This window comes from Onychomys torridus, chromosome 6 (genome assembly GCF_903995425.1).
Source record: "Onychomys torridus chromosome 6, mOncTor1.1, whole genome shotgun sequence".
Taxonomy (NCBI): Eukaryota; Metazoa; Chordata; class Mammalia; order Rodentia; family Cricetidae; genus Onychomys; species Onychomys torridus.
Window position 1 is genome coordinate 133,962,077 of NC_050448.1, and position 19,857 is coordinate 133,981,933.

Here is a 19,857-nt window from a genome sequence, read left to right on the forward strand (position 1 = left end):
TACAGGTCGATGACAAACTCTCCACAACAAGCACAAAAATGTAAGGAACACATGTACTAATAAGACAGGGCAGAAGCAGAATCTGCTCAAATTTTAGAACATGGAAAAAGCCAGACATTTGCCTTGTGAAGTTCTCATTTTATAGGCCTTACAGGATCGTCCAGCTTTCTGCAATGCCACATTAGTTATCATCTAAAAAAGTATGCACCTGAGAATTGCACAATTGAGTCACATAAAAAATTGCAAAAAAATTCTCATGCTTTAAATAAGTGTATGTTTTTATGTTGGCCCACATCTAAAATCATCTAAGAATACATTTAGACATTAACCCATCTTTTTAGGTAAGTTAGGGAACACTATGATTCTGATTTTGAGATGGTCTCCCATACTTCAGGCTGGCCTGAAACTCACTGTGCAGCAGAGAAAGACCTGCTTCTGCCTCCTAAGCAATGAGATTACAGTATTCGATAGGATACCAGGATCAAAATGCCAGTTCCCAATCCTTGTGTTTTTGTTTGTTCATTTCTTTTTGAGACAAGGATCTCAGACTGTAGCCCAAGCGGGTGGGGGAAGTGGGGAGGATGGAGGTGGTCTTGAACTTGCAAAATTCTCCTGCTCAAGCATTCCAAAACCTGAGAGTACAGGCATAAATAATTATACCTAAAAATCAAATTATATCTGGAGGACAAATATTATCAGTCTTACTGATAGTCTATTTCTTATCAAAACTGGGGAGGGGGTAGCCTTGTGAAATCTTGTCCCAAAATGCAAAACTCAAACCAAACAAATATAAGTAAAGCAACCAGTTTAATTATGTGGGTGGTAATGTATACATGTTTGTGTGTGTGTTCATGTATGGCGATATTTTATTTGTGCTGAAATGTGATTTTACTTGTAAATAAAGTTGCCTGGGGATCAGAGCTAAGAGCAAGCCATATAGCAGAAGTCCATGGTGGTGGCATACACCCTTAATCTGATCACATGGCAGGCAGAATCTGTGTGTTCAAGGACACAGCCAAGCAGTGACCTGAACCTTTAATCTCAGTACAAACCATAGAGACCTGGAGGTCTGTATAGACAGGCAGTGACGAGGAAGTCATGTGGTTGGGTTTAGAACCAATGAGAAGGCAGAACAGAAAGGCAATAAAAAGACAGGACACAGGAGGTCTGTCTCTGTCTCTGTCTCTCTCTCAAGGGAAGGACAGCCAGTGGTAAGATATGGTGGTCTTAGCTCTTGGCTACTGCTCAATCTCTGGGCTTTTAACTCTTTATTTGGCTCTGTGTTTCTTACCGTTTAGAATTACATCTACATTCACATGTGTGAAGGTCAGAGGCTGATACTGGATGTCTTTCTCAACTGCTTTCTATCCCACTCCTACCTTTAAATTTGGCTTTTAAAAGAATTTTAATGACAAAGGCAATTTGGAAGCCAAGCTAAACTAGCCAGTGAGGAGACTCATTCTGAAGTGCTTGATTCAGTAACTCAAACTCCATTATGAATACATGGGGTGTACATATGTGGGGACAGGTGTGTATAATACACAACAGATTATCTTTGATACAGAGAGCTCTTCTGTGATACCTAGTGTCAATATTTCTGCACACCTCATTTTTGAGATGAAGTACCTCACTGCATCTTGGAGGCAGGTCACCATCAGCACTAGTCAGCCAGCCAGCAAGCTCTAGAGCACCTCCTGTCTCCACTTCCCCAGTGTTGAGAACAAGCACTGCTCCACCAGGCTTTTGACTAACACAAGTGTTGGGGATCCAAACAAGAATTTCACTGAATGAGCTATCTGCCTAGTTCCATGGCTTAATTTTTTGTGGCACCTAGAAAGGACTAAGACTCAAAATATACCTAGCACCTTACCTCACCTCAAGCTTTTATCCCCACTGCTGCCTGGCAGTCACTTGTTCTGGAAAACTTTTTAGAAACTAGGAAAGACTAGTGATTAGTTTCAGGATTCTTCTATTATCTGACAAAATCTTCTCATTTTGAAAACATTATCCTGGGATAATACTGCTTTATTGCTGACATGGAAAAGTTAATTCATGTAACATATTTTATTCTTTATTTCACATTTTAACACAGCAATGTAAACTTTCTACTATAAAGATTATGCACTTAATGTTAAAACCTTAAGCTACATGAATACTGCCGAAGGTTGATAATATTTGTAAACCATTAAATGATAATAAGGATGCCCCCTCTTCCTAGAGAAACTGCTACACTGTAAACTGGGCAGCTCCTGAACAGATTTGGGATGTCCAGCCATCTAACTGTCAGCATACCAACAGACAACTATTAACAAGTAGCTCTGATACATGGAGAACTTTTTGTTGTTGTTTTTCTCCCTAGACAGAGTTTCTCTGTCCTGGCTGTCCTGGATCTTATTTTGTTGACAAGGCTGGCCTCGAACTCACCAAGATCCACTTGCCTCTGCCTCCCAAGTAATGGGACTAAAGGTGTGTGCTACCACAGCCCGACTAGAGAATACTTCTTAAGAAAGCTTTAATTGTTTCACTGTTTTTGGAGCACAGGTATTATTTTTACTGAAAAAACACACAAACACTTGAATGTATCTTCAATAAACAATAAATTAAAATCACTGGCATGGCTCAAATGATCAATGTATGAACACACAAAATACAATCTCAACTGCTGGCAAAGGATAGTAGTAGTCTGTAATGCCATTAGCTACAATCTGCTCAGGCTAAAGCCCTAGAGCACTCTGATGACACTATCAAATAAGTAGTTTGCAGGAGAGATGAGATGATGATAACACTTCTGGGAAACAAAGAGTTAGGAAAGCAAGGCCAACATCTCTAAGGTGGAAAATGAGTATCTGTATCGATGGTAGGTAATTTGAGTGTAGAATGAAAAACACCTATTTCTAGAATGATGGATGCCAAGGAAAGAGTTTACACATTTGCATTGCATTTAAATGTCCATTAATATTTGTCAGTATCTAAGTAAATATAACTGTGAGTTGGTTTGTCTGTTTATGGAGACAAGTTCTCACTCTGTAGTCAAGGCTGACCTGGAGCTCAATATGTAGCCTAGACTAGTCTCAAATTCAGAATGATCCCCTGCCTACGTCTCCCAATATTGAGGTTACAAACATGAGTTACAATGCCCAGCTATAACTGTCACTGTAATATTTTCAACAATGGAGAAAACAAAACAGCTTAAGTATAAAAGAAATGGTGGGTCACCATGAATTACCATCTATCAAACCACAAAGGTGACTAATACATGCAGAAATCTGATCACTAAACCTTAAACTAACAGATCGGCTGTTTTTACCAATGAACTATCACGTTATTTATATCTTTTCCTTTATCAACTTAAATTGATGCTAGAAACATCTCAGAGAACAAATCATATCTTATTAAAACAATAGGACTTCTCTGCTCATATTGGAAAATTAGTTGCCACTTATAAACATTTACTTGACTCTTTTTAAAGTATACAAAGTTGTAAACTAAATCTAACATTGTTTCCAGAGGCGATATGTAGTCTGATTATCAACAGTGGATCATAGATAAAAACCTTTTTTCAACATTTTAACTCTGTAGTGGTTTCGTATGTGTATAAGATAGTACTCCAAATCTGCCTCTATATTATTAATTTAAAGCCATTGCCAAAATTTGTACCATCCATCCAACTGATATAAAGATCAATAATTTAAGTTATATAATACTAATCTTAGGGGGGAAAGTAAGAATGTCATACTGTCTGTTAACAGTTGGGAGTAATAATTGTTGAGAATAAGAGGAAATATTTTCAGAATAACAAATCTCAATACCAGAAGGGCACTTTACTTAAATGGCAGAAGCTGTGCTGGCTCATCACCACCCAGGTTTTTTAGCTTCCTTTCTTCTTTTTTTTTTTTGAATGAAAAAAACATTAAAAACATGCATTTAATATTTTTTAAAAAAATGTCAATAGTCCCTCCACTTTTCTTCAAGAGAAAAGGACAAACATAAAAACAAACAAAAAAACCCACACCTTTTTATTAAAGGAAATGAAATGGTACTTTCCAGATGCTGGAGGGCTAAAATTGTTTAGTATTGAAGGTAGAGAAGAATATTAGACCATATATTGGGATAATGATGACTGTTTTAGAGCCGTGTGACTATTTCACTATTCACAAGCATGGAGAGAAGCAATGAAACACAAATACACAAGCAAAAAGTCCACAACACATTTTTCTTCATCAAAACCAAGATGGCCACAACTTCAATAACAATAACAAAATACAAGTCAAAAAGCTACATTTGAAATTGGGTATAAATACACTAAACAACACGCTTTGCCTTCAAAGGCAGCAAGGAATGTATTTTATTGACTAGTTTTAGAAGTCGGCTGTTATAATCACAAAAAGACATCAAAAGTTGAATTGCAAACTTAAAATTTTAAAGACAATCAAAATGTTCTCTCAGTAACACTTAATATAACAGCTTTCGCAGATAAGCAATATTCTAAAACAAAAATGATATTGATTCCAAATAGGCTTTCACAAAAATAAACTGAGAAATGTCTACAAAGCAAGTTCTCTGTGCTTGCTTGAATTTTGCAAACAAGTGTGTTCAGAATTGAAACTACTTATTTCAATAAACCCACCATTAATTGTAGCTTTCATCTTTGAGAATAGTCTAATATATATGTTAATCTTCATGAGTTATATAGCCATCTTAGAAAATGTATGAGTAAATTATAATGGTAAGAACAGATTACCCTATCTTTATTTGATAATAAGTGTTACTTTCTGTCATGAAACAAAGTAGTATTTTCTGGATGACTTGATTAATCATGTGTTTTTGTTTCTTCTGTTAAGACATTAAATAAAACACATATAATAAACCATAGCCATATATAATAAACCATAGCCAAACACCTCTATAACAAAAGGCAGGTGTGCCCAGTCTTCAGGGGACAGAGGACTCCTTCTCTCTCATTCTGTGGAGCTGGTGAAAGAACCAAAGCTTTTGCAGGATATCAATGAACTGCAGCCTCAGATGATTTTTGTACTGCTTTAATAATGCAGAATGTCTAATTTTAAAAATATATTTATTTTTGTTTGTGTATATGTGTGTGCTTATATGAGTTTATGTACACAACATGTATGCAGGTGCTGGCAGAGGACAGAGTTAAAGGCAATTTTGAGCTGCCTGATATACGTGCTATGAATTGAAACAGGGAACCCTGGAAGAGCAGTAAGTGCTCATAACTGCTGAGCCTTCCAATTGTCCCATATTTTTAAATCAGCAAGTATTTTGATTTAAATGAAAAAAGGACTAGGTATTTAATTTTTTTTTTTTTTTGAGCTGGGGATCGAACCCAGGGCCTTGCGCTTACTAGGTGAGTGCTCTACCACTGAGCTAAATCCCCAACCCGGTATTTAATTTTAAATGCATTAGTTTTAAAGTAATTCAAGACTCATCTTTTTTTTTGGAGCTGAGGATTGAACCTAGGGCCTTGCACTTGCTAAGCGCTCTACCACTGAGCTAAATCCCCAACCCTAGACTGATAATTTATAGAGCTAGTTCTCAAGACTATAGCCATAAATATTTTATAAACAAGCTCAATTCAAGGATTAGCTTCCAGCTTCCATCAATTAACAACAAATACATAATTTTTCCAATTGCAAGAATTTTGGCGATCACTTGTTCATTCTCCACATGCTACAGAAGCATAATACACAATATATTTTAAACTTATATTAGTTAAATTCTTGTGTCAGTTCATATCTATTGATATAGAAATATATTGGGTGTGGTGGTACACAGTTTTAATCTTAGCACTTGACAGGCAAAGTGTATTTCTTCAAGTTCCAGGCTAGCTAGGACTACACAGTGAGATTCTGTAGAGTCTAAAAACAAAAAATCCAAAATATGTTCAGGTGAAACTGCAAGTAATGCAGAATTGTCAGACCACCCCGAATCTACCTTTCAACTAATACTATTTGTCCTCAATAGGGTGACAAGAGTTAGGGAGACATTTTTTTAAATGTGCTCTTTACATTAAAAAAAAAAAAAATCAGGACTGGAGAGACGGCTCAGGAATTAGGAGGGCTTGAGTGTTTGTTTGTTTTTTTTGTTTGTTTGTTTGTTTGTTTTTTTTCCAGAGCACTGAGGTTTGATCCCTGCACTCACATGACGGCTCACAACCATTCATACTATACAGTTATAAACGATCTGATACCGTCTTAGGACAAAGGGGCAAACACCCATACACATCGAATCAATCAATCAATCAATCAATCCTGTGACGGCTAACGTTAAGTTGATGAGTATATTTAAAATTAAAATCTCTGTGCTTAAGAGAACTACAAATCAATATTAGACCTCCAAATGTAAAGAGATGTTAAGGATTCAATTTTTTACTGCTGTTTGTACTTCTGTAAACAAGCTTGTTTTTTGCATGAAAGAACCTTTTGCTTGCGCTAGAACAAATTGTAACTTTGTATTCTTTGCCTTTATAAACTCCTGACAGACATGCCTAGTTGATGCATTCCGATTCCAGAGTGTAAGGTGTAGACCCGGCGCCCCTATCTAAATAAACGCCTCTTGTTCAAAGTTAATAATCGTCAGACTGGTGAATCTCTGAATGACCCCAGACTCATATCCTCCAGAGGTACCATTGGCACATGAAACCCTATAAGCGCACTCAAAAACAGTAAAGTTAAGAGGAATGTAATATAAATCCAATTTCAGACAAAGACATTTGGTGCAGTGCTGGGCATGGAATTCACGGCTTTGCCCTTGTTAGGAAAGCACTGTACCCTGGAGCTACATACCCGGTCTAGGGAAGCCAAGGGCTACTTTTTCGTAAGTGAGGAATCAATCAATACTTTGTAAACACCGGGTGGAAACTAAGCAGGAAATAGCTAATTATTGAATAAAAGTTTCATTCTGTATTTCCAACAAAAGCTCAGTATTTAAACTTTCATTGTCAGAAATTATTTTTGAAACTGCATTAGACTGGACTAGCCATAAATTAGTGAAAAATGAGCTTCATAAGCGTGGGCTCAACTGCATAAAGTTAGTCTGTAAGCGGGTAGGATTCGAAGTCCAAGCTGCTAGTAATACACCGCAGCTTTAAGGTCAGGCGGGGACACGTCTTTAAGGTTCAAGCTTAATGCCACTCGCTGTCCTGTACTGTGCTATCAACCCAAGACAGCCGACTCACTGAACCAAGCAACCTCAAGCCTGGCGCCCAGGGCTGCAGGCCGCGCCGCGCCTCAGGTTTCGTCGCCGCCACGTTCAGACGCGACGGTAGGCAGCGCAGTCCGTCCTCGACCGCGCAGTGTAGGAGCCCATGCCACCAGGAGGGCCCCTCGGCCCGTTAGAAGCGCTTACCCGAAAGAAGTTTCTCCTCAGGGTGAGGCTTGTGAGGGCAACGGAAGAGTTTGTCGGTCCTACAACCCCGGGAGCTGGCGGTGACGACATCAGCGCGCGCAGCAATGGCAAGACACGGGTCACGGCAAACAGGAAGGGGCGGGGCGACCCAGCTGTGGCGCGGTGCTTTAACGTCACAGCTGCGGCCGTGGCTTCCGGGCTGAGCTTTTGAATATGTCGCGCCCCCTGAGAGCCCCAAGATTTGACCCTCGTGCGGGATTTCACATGGAGGGCAAGGACAGTGGCCCCTCAGTTCCGCAGGGCCTGCTGAAGGCAGCGAGGAGCAGCGGCCAGCTCAACTTGGCGGGAAGGAACCTCGGGGAAGGTGAGGTGGCGCGCAAACAGCCTCCGCGGAGGCCGGGCTGCAGGGTCCTCTGAGCAGACACCCGAATCGTTGTCTCCTGGAAGAGGCCCTTGCTAGGACTGTGGCTATGACTTACACGGAGTGTTCGTTGGAATGTCCACAGAATGTGGGATAAACATCGTAGTTTGAGAGTAAACTAGCAATGAGATAGATGATAGGCAGGTACTTTATTTGACCATCACCTTTCTTTTAATATAGTCTTAACCAGAGCCCCTTTGTGAGCTTAGAATGAACACGTTCCTTCTCTGTCAAGACCCTACTTTTTTTTCAGCCGAGAAGAATCCCAGTGACAAATAATGATCATATTTCCTAAGTAATGATTCAGAATAAATGCTGCACTATTAGAAGTGAAGTAAAGGATTTTAATCTGTGCAAGTAGAAAAAATATTACAGAAAGAATTACTCTTTCTGTCCCTGTCCACATACACCACAAAAGTACGTATACTTGGTGGTATGCAGAGTTGTACTTGTTGGTCATTCACGGGTTTCTCAAGATGTTCTCAAGTCCATACACTTTCCAGGCTCATTATTACCTGCTAATATACTATCACTGGTTGTCATAGTGAGGGTTGCTGTGAGAGTTGCTGTTAGAAAACATCATGACCAAAAGCAAGTTGGAAAGGAGAGGGTTTATTTAGCATCATCAAAGGCAGTCAGGGCAGGAAGCTAGAGGCAGGAGCTGATGCAGAGGCTGTGGAGGGATACTGCTTCCTAGGTTGATCCTCATGGCTTTCTCTGCCTACTTAATTTTTTCAACGTATAGATAAATAGAAATGGGTTGATTTAAAATATAAGAATAGTTAGCAAGAAGCCTGCCATGGCCATACAGTTTGTAAGAAAGAAGAAAAAAAACCCCAAAAACTAGATAACAGGAATCCCAGCTAGCTCAGTTGGTAGAGTATGAGACTCTTAATCTCAGGGTCATGGGTTTGAGCCCCATGTTTGGCGCCATTTGTAGCTAGTTTTTTCTGGTCCTTCCTGGCCCACAGGACAAATCTCTCACCTGCCAGTCCCACAGCCACTCAGACCCAACCAAGTAAACACACAGAGACTTATATTGCTTACAAACTGTGTGGCTGTGGCAGGCTTCTTGCTAACTATTCTTATATAAAATCAACCCATTTCTATTAATCTATATTTTGCCATGTGGCTCGTGGCTTACAGGTATCTTACATCTCCCTTGTCATGGCGGTGGCTGGCAGTGTCTCTCTGCCTCAGCCTTCCACTTCCCAGAATTCTCTTCTCTGTGTGTCCTGCCTATATTTCCTGCCTGGCTACTGGCCAATCAGTGTGTTATTTATTAACCAGTCAGAGCAACACATTTGACATACAGAACATCCCTTTTTTTACTTTTTTTTTTTTTTTTTTTACTTTTTTTTCTTTTACATTTATTTATTTATCTATACACTTAAGGGCCAGTTAGAGAACAACTTGTAGGAGTTGGTTTTTGTGGTGCTACTGTGTTCCCCAAAATATTGTGCACCCTAATAAGCTTATCTGGAGTCAGAGAACAGAACAGACACTAGATATAGAGGCCAGAAAATGGTGTTTATATGCCTTTAATCCTATCACTTGGGAGGCAGAGATCCATTTGGATCTGTGAGTTCAAAGCCACACTGGAAACAGCCAGGCATGGTGACTCACGCCTTTAATCCCAGGAAGTGAGCCTTTAATTCCAGGAAGTGATGACAGGAAGCAGAAAGGTATATAAGGCGTGAGGACCAGGAACTAGGGCTGGTTAAGCTTTTAGGATTTTAGCAGCAGTTTAGCTGAGATTCATTTTGGATGAGGACTCAGAGGCTTCCAGTCTGAGGAAACAGGATCAGCTGAGGAATTGGCAAGGTGAGGTGGCTGTGGCTTGTTCTGCTTCTCTGATCTTCCAGCATTCACCCCAATACCAGGCTTCAGGTTTGTTTTTATTAATAAGACCTTTTAAGATTCCTGCTACAGGTTTTCTTCACCGTGTGCGTTCTGGGGTTCAAACTCATATGGCCAGGCTTGACAACAAGTGCACTTACCCACTGTAATGATTTGAATGAGAATGTCCCCATAGATGCATATGTCTGAGTACTTTGTCCTCAGTCGGTGGGACTTAGATATAGCCTTGTTAAAGAAGGTATGTCACTGAGGGTGGGCTTTGAGGTTTCAAAAGACTCCTACATTCCCGATGTGCCTTTCTCTGCCTCATGGCTGTAGCTCAGGACTCAAGCTCTCAGCTGATCTTTTACTCCACTATCATGAACTCTGGCCCTATGAAACCATAACCCAAATTAAACAATTTTAATAAGTTGCCTTGGTCATAGTGTTTTTCCATAGCAATAGAAAAGAAACCAACACACCCACTGAGCTGTCCTTCAGGCCCCGGGAGTTATTTGTGTCCATTTGTAAGCTGAGTGTTCAATGAGTGCATCACTTAGTGTTCACTTCATTGTTATCTTCTTTCCCTTTTCTTTTTGATGTGGTGGTGTTGGAGATAGTCCCTCAGTGTGTTTGGAGAATAAATATGGACATTCCTGAGGAGGCTAATCAGAATCTTTCATTCAGTTCTACTGAACGATGGTGGGAGCAGACAGATCTGACCAAGCTCATCATCTCCAGCAATAAACTTCAGTCTCTCTCTGATGACCTCCGACTCTTGCCTGCCCTCACCGTTCTTGATGTAAGTTGATGATGTAATTATGGTATCTTAGTTGAAAAGACTTAATTTGAGCCAAAGGGAAGAGCTAAATTTATACTTTACTAAACAGGAAATCTTCCTTGCTGAGCTTGTAGAATGCAAGATAAATGACAATCTGATTCAGAAGGTTGGCTCTGTGTCTCCATGTCCACAGGCCTGGTGGAGATCCTGTGATTAAATGAGTCAGCATATACAAATAGAACTGGCACTTGGCTTCTTTTTTCCTTGTTACCTTTTATTCTCATCACTAAAGCAAGTATAGGACTCGGGCCTTTCACATTCTTGTTTTGTAACTTGCCCTCAGACAGCTTGACCTCAGACTGAAACTGTTCCACTGAATTTTTCATGTTTTTAAGTGAGTCTGTTTTGTAGTGCAAGTTGTCCTGTCCTGTGATAAGTGAAGTATAAAGGTTTTATTTCAGAATCTATAGACTTGTAGTATACTTGGCAATATACACAGTGTCCCTTCAGTTCATGTGTGGAAATTATGGATATAAGTAGTGCCATTCTTGGAGGTGGTTTTGTTTTGTCTGTAAAATAACAAAACAATAGTCTGTCTTACTCTGTGGTTTTCTACTGTGGAGACAGTATGAGTGTGAGAGAATGTAAAGCTGTCTCCCTGCTTATGTCTGTTCTTTATGTAAGATGAGCAGACCATCAGAGCACTGCTGCCAGCTTCTACCTCTTGAGTTTTCTGAAACCCTACTCAGGTCAAGTTTGTGTTTGTCTCTTTTCATTTTGGTAATGTTTAAATTAATAACTTGTTACATCACAATCTGAGCAGCAGTTAAGTCAGCACACATAGCAGATTACTAATCACTCAACACATTGAGTTTGAAGAGTTTTCTAAATAATTTTGTTCAGTGACAAAGCTCAAATATTGCTAATTGAAAGACTAAGAATGTTGACTTTGTCTTGTAATCATTTTAGATACATGATAATCAGCTGACATCTCTTCCTTCAGCTATAAGAGAGTTAGAGAATCTTCAGAAACTCAACATCAGGTAAAGTATGCACCTGTTTCTAAGATTGCAGTTACAGTGGTCTGAGCCTGAAATTCCTTTTCTTCACATAGAAAATAATCTGGAGTTTCAGTGTGGTCCAGTGGGAATCAGGGTTGAATACCTACCAGTTGCTGGATTCTACCCCAGCACCAGAGGGAGAAAAATAAGACCAGATCTTTGTATCATCCCAGAAACTTGTTAAGAAAGAACAAGAATTTAATGATTCAATTATTTGTTTTTTCTCTTTAGAGGAGTCTTGCTGTTTGGCCCCATATTACCCCAAACTGCTATGCTCAGGGACTCCTGCCTTGGCTTCACAAGTCTGTGGGACTGTACCCAGCAACTTTATTTGTATATGTGTTTGGTTTTTACAATTTATTATGCCCTCTTTGATTTTACAAATTGAGGCCAGTTGATTTTTATGTTAGGAGATACTGTTAGCTCTTGTTTAAGAAAACCATCAGAATCATAGGTTTAAGTTCCCTGATAGCCTAAAAATCTAGGTATTATGTGTTAGGTTAGAAATACTAATTATTGCATTGATAGTGAAGAATTTTGTGCTTTTTAAATTGATTTTGATTTGTGTTTTTGGGTTTTGTGGTACTTATTGGTGAACTTAGGACCTCATATATGCTCAGCAACTGAGCTAAGCCCCGGCCTTCATTACTTTACTGTCAGTAGTTAAATGTGTCCGAGCACCTTTGGGCTGCATAGACATGTTTCTAGGACTACATTGCTACTGTATGTGAGGATAGGCACCCAAGGTGATAACTAATCTTTTGCTGTTGGTACACATCCAGATTAAGAAAGTATCTTTGTCTTATCTGTGTTATATAAATAATTCAAGCTCTGCAGTTCTTTCAGAAGAACAAACACAAGGTACTTAAAGCATAGTTTGACTAACCTGTTTATAAAATACATATAGTTACAGACGTATTGGACATAAAATACTTGAAGTTGTTTTTTGGTGGTACATTAACTAGGAGAGTAAACAGCCCCTATAACAGTTTGCTAAAAACTTAATATACGGCAGCAAGACGACTACATATGAAGCTGCAGTACAGCCTCTTCCCCCAGAAGCCAGGCATATGAGGCTCAAGGCAGGAAGAAAGAATTGGACAAGAAAAAGAGTGAGCATGGAGTAGGGTGGGCTTAGCCCGGCCAGGTAGAGTGATGGGTAAGAGAAAGAAATGGATGAAATAAAATCTAGACTGCTAGATTGACTGCCTTTCCCAACTAGGTCCTATCAAATCTTCTGACTAGCTTAGTAGCCTTCAGTAGTCAGAGCTTCAACAGTTACTTGTTTATATTTTATAAACACCTTTTGAGCTTTTCTTCTATATAGTTTTATTTTGATGTAATAAATATAAACCTCCTGAGTACTGGGATTAAAGGCATGTGCCACCATGCCCTGCATGTGGCAAAGATTAACTGTGGTTCAAGACAGAGAAAAGTGCACTACCTTTTGTTCTGTACAGCGGTATTGCTGGGATTTGATCCCAGGATCTCCTGTTTACTAGACAGCTGCTTTAACCAACTAAGCCACAGTATCAAGGCCTCACTCATCTCTTAATTACCAGGAAGTATATTGTGCTTATTGGGACTTTTATATCAGTAGGTTGAGTGTCTCTTCAGCAGAGTTCAATTAAAAAGGCCAATCAAGTATAGAATCAAATTGAGTAATGCCAGATCTACCATACCTGAAAACAGAAATAACAGCTTTTGTTTTGAATGTGAAATTAAAACCCAACCTTCATATCAGATACAGTTTCAGGGGCTGGAGAGATGGATCAACAGTTAAGTACATTGTGGTACTCTTCTAGAGGCTCTGAGTTCAATTTCAAACAGCAGTTCACATATGTCTGTAACTCCAGTTTTGGAGCATCCAACACTCTTCTGGCCTCGGTGCATACCAGACACACAGACATATATGCAGCAGAACACCTATACACATAAAAATAAATAAATGTTAGAAAAATATTGCACAGTTTCATAATAATGTGTATGTGGCCATATTTTTTTGGGAACAATATAAAAATTTAAGAATTCAATAAGTCCCTTATTGCATGTTAAATAAGCAGATTATAAGCAAGCAAACAAAAGTTTACAAGTTATTTATGCTTACTTAAGAACATTTTTCATTGTTGGCTTTCTTTCAAACTTTAATTTTGTTGATTGAGATTTCTGCTAATGATTGTATATTTTAGAGATGTAGATCTTGATAAAAACTTGAACAGATAGCACCATTTGATTGTTATGATGAGTCCATGTGGTTAGTTGACAATAATGCCTTTGATAAATATTTCTTATATAGTCTACCAAGTAACTCAGCATTTTTTATTAACCAATAGCCATAACAAACTGAAAATGCTTCCTGAAGAAATTACAAGTTTAAAAAACCTGAAGGCACTGCACCTCCAACACAATGAGCTTACGTGCATACCTGAAGGCTTTGAGCACCTTTCCAGCTTAGAAGATTTAGTAAGTGATGATTCTTTGATTTTTGCATGATTTGGTGGGATTTTCACTAGGCTGAGAAAATAAATATGATTCAAATTATAGGACACAGACAGCTCATTTTGTGAGTAGCTTACTAGAAATTAATTTTAATTGGATTGCCGAATTACTACCAGTTATACTTCAGGAGTAGAAGTTGGAAGAGAAACAGTGGACATGACTTCATTATTCAGAGACTTTTTTCTTTTATGTTTTTGAAAGAGGGCATTCGATAATCGTAACTTCAGTTCCAGAGTATTCAACACTCTTCTGGATACCAGGGTGTAACTGAAGTTACAGACCGTTGTGAGTCATGTAGGTGCTCGGAACCAAACCTGGGTCTTCTTGAAGAACATTCAGTGCTCTTAACCGCTGAACAGTCTACCCAGTCCCTATCCCAGAGGCTTTTATACCTTAATAGAGTAGAGGAAAGCAGTCTACAAAGTATATCAGCTCTTTTTTTTCCTATCCTTTCTATATTATATATTCTATTTTCTGTGTTACCCCATGGCCCTGGGTTGCATATTCCAATCTCCTCAGTGCTTACTTTACTCCAGTTTTCAAATTGGCACTTTTTCTGGCAAGGCTTTCATCTTCCTTAACTAGAGTCAACCATAAGTCAGTATAGTATTATTTAATAATTTTAAGAATAAAAATCATAGACAGTTTGTATTGCCTTATATATGGCAAGGTAAGTAGGTCTGACCCTTAATAAAGTAAGAAACCAATGCTTATGCAACAACAAGAAATTTGTCCTAAGTCATACAACTGTAAAAGAATGAAATTAAAATTGAAAGATGGTAGTTTGTCTCTAAAGCACATTCCTTTTTTCTCCTTTATAACAGGATGAGAGTCTACTGTAAGGTGCTTCAACCAAAAGACTTTGTCCTCTCACTGAGAGGCTATAGCCCGTAATATGTGCCCTCATTATTTCGTACTGGGTTCTTGTTGTCCTTGGCATGTTTCAGAAAATTGACTTATCATTTTAGCCTTAAACTTTATTTCTTACTAATGCAAAAGTTATTTCTGAGTGTTTAAGTGTTTATTCTATATGTATACCTTCCTTCATCTGTCTGTCATATGTGCTTGTGTTTAAAATTAAAAATTGTCTTTCAATGTAATCGCATTGGAAGTAAGGTTTGGGAAGTAAAAGGCATTTGTAGATAAAATGAAAGAGGGAGCCATCAGACTTTCATATAAATATTTTAATTTTGTAAGTTAACTTTACAAAAATTTGAAATATATTTTTATTTCATGTGTGTATTTTTATGTGAGTGTATGCCGCATTTATGCAGGTGCCGAAAGAAGGTGTTGGAGTCCTTGAAGCTGAAGTTACAGGTGTTTGTAGGTGATGGGAATTTAATTGAGTCCTCTGAAGAGCAGCTAGCTTGCTCTCTTGACTGTGAGTCATCTCTCCAGTTCCAAAAGTTGTGGGTTGTTTTTTGTTTGTTTGTTTGTTTGTTTGTTTTCTTTCTTTCTTTTTTTTTTTTTTAAATAAAGGGCATAATTTAGAGGTGAAAATTAAAAAGAAACCTTGTAATAAGTGAAGTTTTCTCTTTCTACTTAATGTATTACCAGAGGTCATTTGCATAATGAAAGGATATTTCAATTGAGAATTTTTCTTAAAGATTCAATATTAAATAAAATATCAATGTGGAAAATACATCAAAACAGATTAAAATATAAATACCTATAATCATGTAGGCTAATATTTCCTGATATGTAGAACTTACTTAGCCCAACAGTGCTAAGTAAACATTTGTTGAAAGAATGGCTTGGTATAAATATGTTTCAGCTTATATATCACATTTGCTTTTAAAAAATTGTTATAAGTGTATGGTGTTTTGCCTGTGTGTACGTCTCTGTACCGCATGTGTGCCTAGTGCCTGCAGAAACCAGAAGTGGAACTGGAGTTACAAGTGGTTGGGAGCTGCCATGCAGGTGCAGTGAATAGAACCTGTGTCCTCTGCAAGAACAAGTGCTCTTAACTGCTGAGACATCTCTCCAGCCCCAAGTGTTCTTTTTTTTTTTAATTTTGTTTTGTTTTTTTCGAGACAGGGTTTCTCTGTGTAGCTTTGTGCCTTTCCTGGAACTCTCTTTAGAGACCAGGCTGGCCTCGAACTCACAAAGATCCTCCTGGCTCTGCGTCCCGAGTGCTGGGATTAAAGGCATGCACCGCCAACGCCCAGCTAAGTGTTCTTATATAATAATAATTTGACCATCTTAATACTATTTAGAATTTAGAAGAGATTATTAAAATAATTTGAGTTCTTCATATGGTTTTGGAATTTCTTAATTTCATTGTTAGGAACTTTTCATTTTCAGTAATTAGTTCATTTTGGAATTATGAAAAGACTGTAAAAATACAGTAAAGAGAGTTCCCAAATGTCCTTCAGCCTGACTTCCAATTTTTTTTTTTTTTTAGAATATCTTATTCTTTGAAAATTTTATACATGAATACATTATATCTTGATTATGCCCACCCCAACTTTTCCTTCTGAGACACTCCCATCTAATGCCCCCACATTTTCCTTTCCTTTCCTTTTGTTTTTCTTTTATGTAACCCAATAAGTCTAGTTAATGCTGCCTGTTGGAATTTTGGCTTAACTTGTTGGCTTAATGGTGCAGATAATCACAGCTGCTGAGTCCAGTGGCTGTGCCATGTCCAGAAAACAACCCTTCTCCCTGTCCTCCAGCTCTTATATTTCTTTCTACCCACTTCTTCCTCAGTGTCTGAGCTTTGAGGGCAATGTTATGTTGTATATGTCTCGTTCAGGGTTGAGCACTTGTTTTTCTCAGCACTTTGACTAGTTGTGTTTATATTAACTGTTGCCTACTGCAAGAAGCTATTCTAGTCAAGATTGAGAGTAGGACTTATCTATGATTATAAACACTTAGAATGCAGTTTAACAATGTGGCCATTTAGCAAAATAACAGTAGTAAGTTCCCCTACCCCACTCCCAGAGCCTATGACCTCCCCAGCCTTGGGCTTTTGACCATGTTTACAATGCCAGCATGAATTCTCTTCCATGGAGCAGGCCTCATATCCAAGCATAAAGCTGTTGTTACCCTCATAACAGTCAAGCCTCTACTGTAGGTACATCTTGCCTAGCAGGTCAGTATTGCAGCATGCAGGATCCAGTATTGATTAAGCTCATTGTAACCTTTCTTCCCAGTGGCTACGCTTTCTGGAATTCTGAAAGCTAGCCAGCATGGAGGAAGTTTCCTATTCAGTACAGATTATAATTATATTTTTCACTTAGCTTACACAGTACTGTTTTTTTGTTTGTTTGTTTTTGGGTAAGGTTTTTTCATACATCCTAGTTTTGTTTAGCCCCCTTCCCCACCTCTGCTTCTCCATCACCCTTCCCTATCCTTACTTAACCATTTAACTTCCAGATTTCTCTTACCTTCTTTTGTATCACATGTTCTACTGCAGAGAGATTGCATAGTGATGTATGACTTGAGATTAGTAGACACTGTCATGTAAATTCTTTTGAAGTAAGAACTGATTTTAATTCCTTCTCGTGACTTTCATGGACACAGTGGATCTGGAGGTATTGAAGAGGGGCATTTGAATGAATCGCGGTTTATGAGACGGTGACTGAAGCTGAAAATATCTATTCCTCTGAAGTTATTTATCTCTCATGTTAAAATTTCTTCATAACTCTGAAATTTCTTTCATGGGTATCTATTTATTGCTATTTACTCATTTATGGATTCATTCTGTCCTCTTTTCAAAGGATCTTTCAAACAATCGTCTTGCAACTGTGCCTGCTGGTTTTGCTTTGCTGTCAAGTCTGCTGCGACTCAACCTTTCCAGTAACCAGCTGAAGAGTTTGCCAGCAGAGATAAGTAGAATGAAAAGTAAATCTCTATATTAAATTCTGTATGAATTGAAGGCTGATGTATCTTTCTTTCAGAAAAATAATAGGATAATTATAGAGAAAGAAATTAATTTTTTTGTGTTGTAAATACAAATGCTCCTTAGTAAGATTTTCTCCAGACCATTATATCTAGGGTCTACCTAAAGAAAGACTACCAAAAGACATGTAGACATACAACAAAATGAAAATGTGACTGGGAGTAGAGGAAAAGTACACACTGAAATATTGATGAAGATCTGCTTCATGCTGTCTTAGTGTGTTTATTTGCCATCCTTTCCTTCTCAGCTGTCTCCACCTGTGAGGTATGGGGATGGATATAGCTGTAGTTTCTCCATGGCTTTGAAGTAATGATATCAAGTGGGAGTCCTGCTTTGTCTGAGTGCCTAGATTGTTAATCCTTTTTTAAAAATAATGAAATATCAAAAGCTAGTGCTTTTGATCATTCATCATTGCCAGTTTAGAGTGTTGCAGAGGTAACATTAAAGGACACAGGTACATTTTGGTGCCTGCATATTTGTATTGACTATCTCAGAGCTCTTAATTTAGAGTGTAAAACTTTTTTTTGTTTAAAGGCAGGAAACATAACATGGTTAGTATTTCTGGGTTTGTGACTGCACTACACTACCCATTGTAGACTGTTTACCATAGCTAGTCTTTTGCTAATAATCTACAAGATATTTTTCGAGAAAATATAATTATAAGTTATATACTGAGAGACAGATAAAGACTTTGAGCTATGCTATCTCATGTAAACCAGGCTAGCTTCAGACTTGGCTTTGATCTTTCTGCTTTCACCTCCCTAGTGCTGGGATTACACAGGGCAGTTGCCATGCCTCGCTCCTGTTCATATTTTTACATCTCTATTTAATGAAAGAAGTCGTAGATGTGATTTTTCTGCAATTGATTGTAAATAAGTTTGAATTAAATTGTAAGTCTTTGTTTTACTTTAACTCTGCTATTAAAGAAGTTATTTTGGGCAGACCTTGACCTTAGATACAGGTACTTACCTATTTTTTCCATTTTTCAATAATATTACTGCACTAAACTATAGCCAGATTATTTGCCACGCTAAACTAAGCAGTATGTAACGAGAAGTACAATGTAAGGAACATGGCTTCTTCCCTCCTTCCCAGCCAAGATCAAACTCAGAACCTTATATGTGCTAGGGAAGTGCTACCACTGAATCAACCAGAAGGATATTTTTTTGTTTTGTTTTGTTTTTATAACTGGAGCATGTCAAGACAGCAGCAGAGCATCTGAGCTCATACAGCACCCTGATGACTCCTTGACTGTGAGTTTCTGTTCTCAGCCATGCTGCAGTGTCTTCCTTCTGTTCACACAGGACATGTGTTTGTTATTCGTTATTGGTGAACAGAGCCCATTCTACATTCATGTTATGCTGTGTAACTAGAATGCTGTTTTTCTTGTTTGCCATTGTTTTAGTCACAGTAGTGACTATAAGGTAAATGAGATAGGATTTTTTTTCTACTTTAAGGACTGGTAATTATGGGATTAGAAATTAAAGTTTAGAGCTGAGTTTGTATCTCCCCACTCCCAATGCACTGCTTTATCCCTCAGCCAGTGCTCCTGATTGACCCTGACTTTACAATACCCTTTCTCTTTAGATTTTATTTATTTCATTTGTGTGGGTGTTTTATGTGTATGCGCATCATATTTGCAGTGGTCAGAAGAAAATGTTGGATCCCTTGGAACTGGAATTGTGGGTGGTTGTGTGTCGTTATGTGGGTGCTGGGAACTGAACTGAACTTCTGAAAGAGCAGCCAGTCAGTGCTGTTATCTATCCTACAATAAACTTTTGTTCATAGAATTCTCTAGATTTGAGTGGATCACTTCACCATTTTTTTTCTCCCTCATTATTCTAGTCAAGTAATATATAAACTGTTGGGGCAGGCAGGGCACTCAAAAATATTAAACTTTTACAATATAAACTTTTATTAGAAGTTAAAAATTGTACTTTAAAAAAAGTAGTTAGCATCTTCGTATACTAAACGGGAATTGAAGGTG

General features: G+C 38.2%; 2 protein-coding genes across 12 annotated transcripts in view; one reads left to right on the top strand and one right to left on the bottom strand.

The window, feature by feature from the left end:
* The window catches only part of Srsf11 (serine and arginine rich splicing factor 11), a 30,620-nt gene extending 23,152 nt beyond the window's left edge, over positions 1-7,468 (bottom strand). For 4 of the 7 annotated variants that reach the window (XM_036189681.1, XM_036189680.1, XM_036189678.1 and 1 more), the window contains exon 1: positions 7,366-7,468. In XM_036189681.1, the coding sequence (XP_036045574.1) occupies positions 7,366-7,455 (90 nt within the window). In that variant the 5' untranslated portion in view covers positions 7,456-7,468. The remainder of the gene's footprint in view (positions 1-7,365) is intronic. The other 3 variants (XM_036189685.1, XM_036189684.1, XM_036189683.1) reach the window with 1 other exon arrangement.
* A 72-nt stretch (positions 7,469-7,540) lies between these two features.
* Positions 7,541-19,857, top strand: part of Lrrc40 (leucine rich repeat containing 40) — a 43,814-nt gene continuing 31,497 nt past the window's right edge. For 2 of the 5 annotated variants that reach the window (XM_036190675.1, XM_036190676.1), the window contains exons 1-5: positions 7,543-7,729; positions 10,246-10,427; positions 11,376-11,449; positions 13,801-13,930; positions 17,689-17,812. In XM_036190675.1, coding sequence (XP_036046568.1) covers positions 7,579-7,729; positions 10,246-10,427; positions 11,376-11,449; positions 13,801-13,930; positions 17,689-17,812 — 661 coding nt within the window. In that variant the 5' untranslated portion in view covers positions 7,543-7,578. Of the gene's footprint in view, positions 7,730-10,241; positions 10,428-11,375; positions 11,450-13,800; positions 13,931-17,688; positions 17,813-19,857 lie in introns of all 5 variants that reach the window. The other 3 variants (XM_036190674.1, XM_036190679.1, XM_036190677.1) reach the window with 3 other exon arrangements.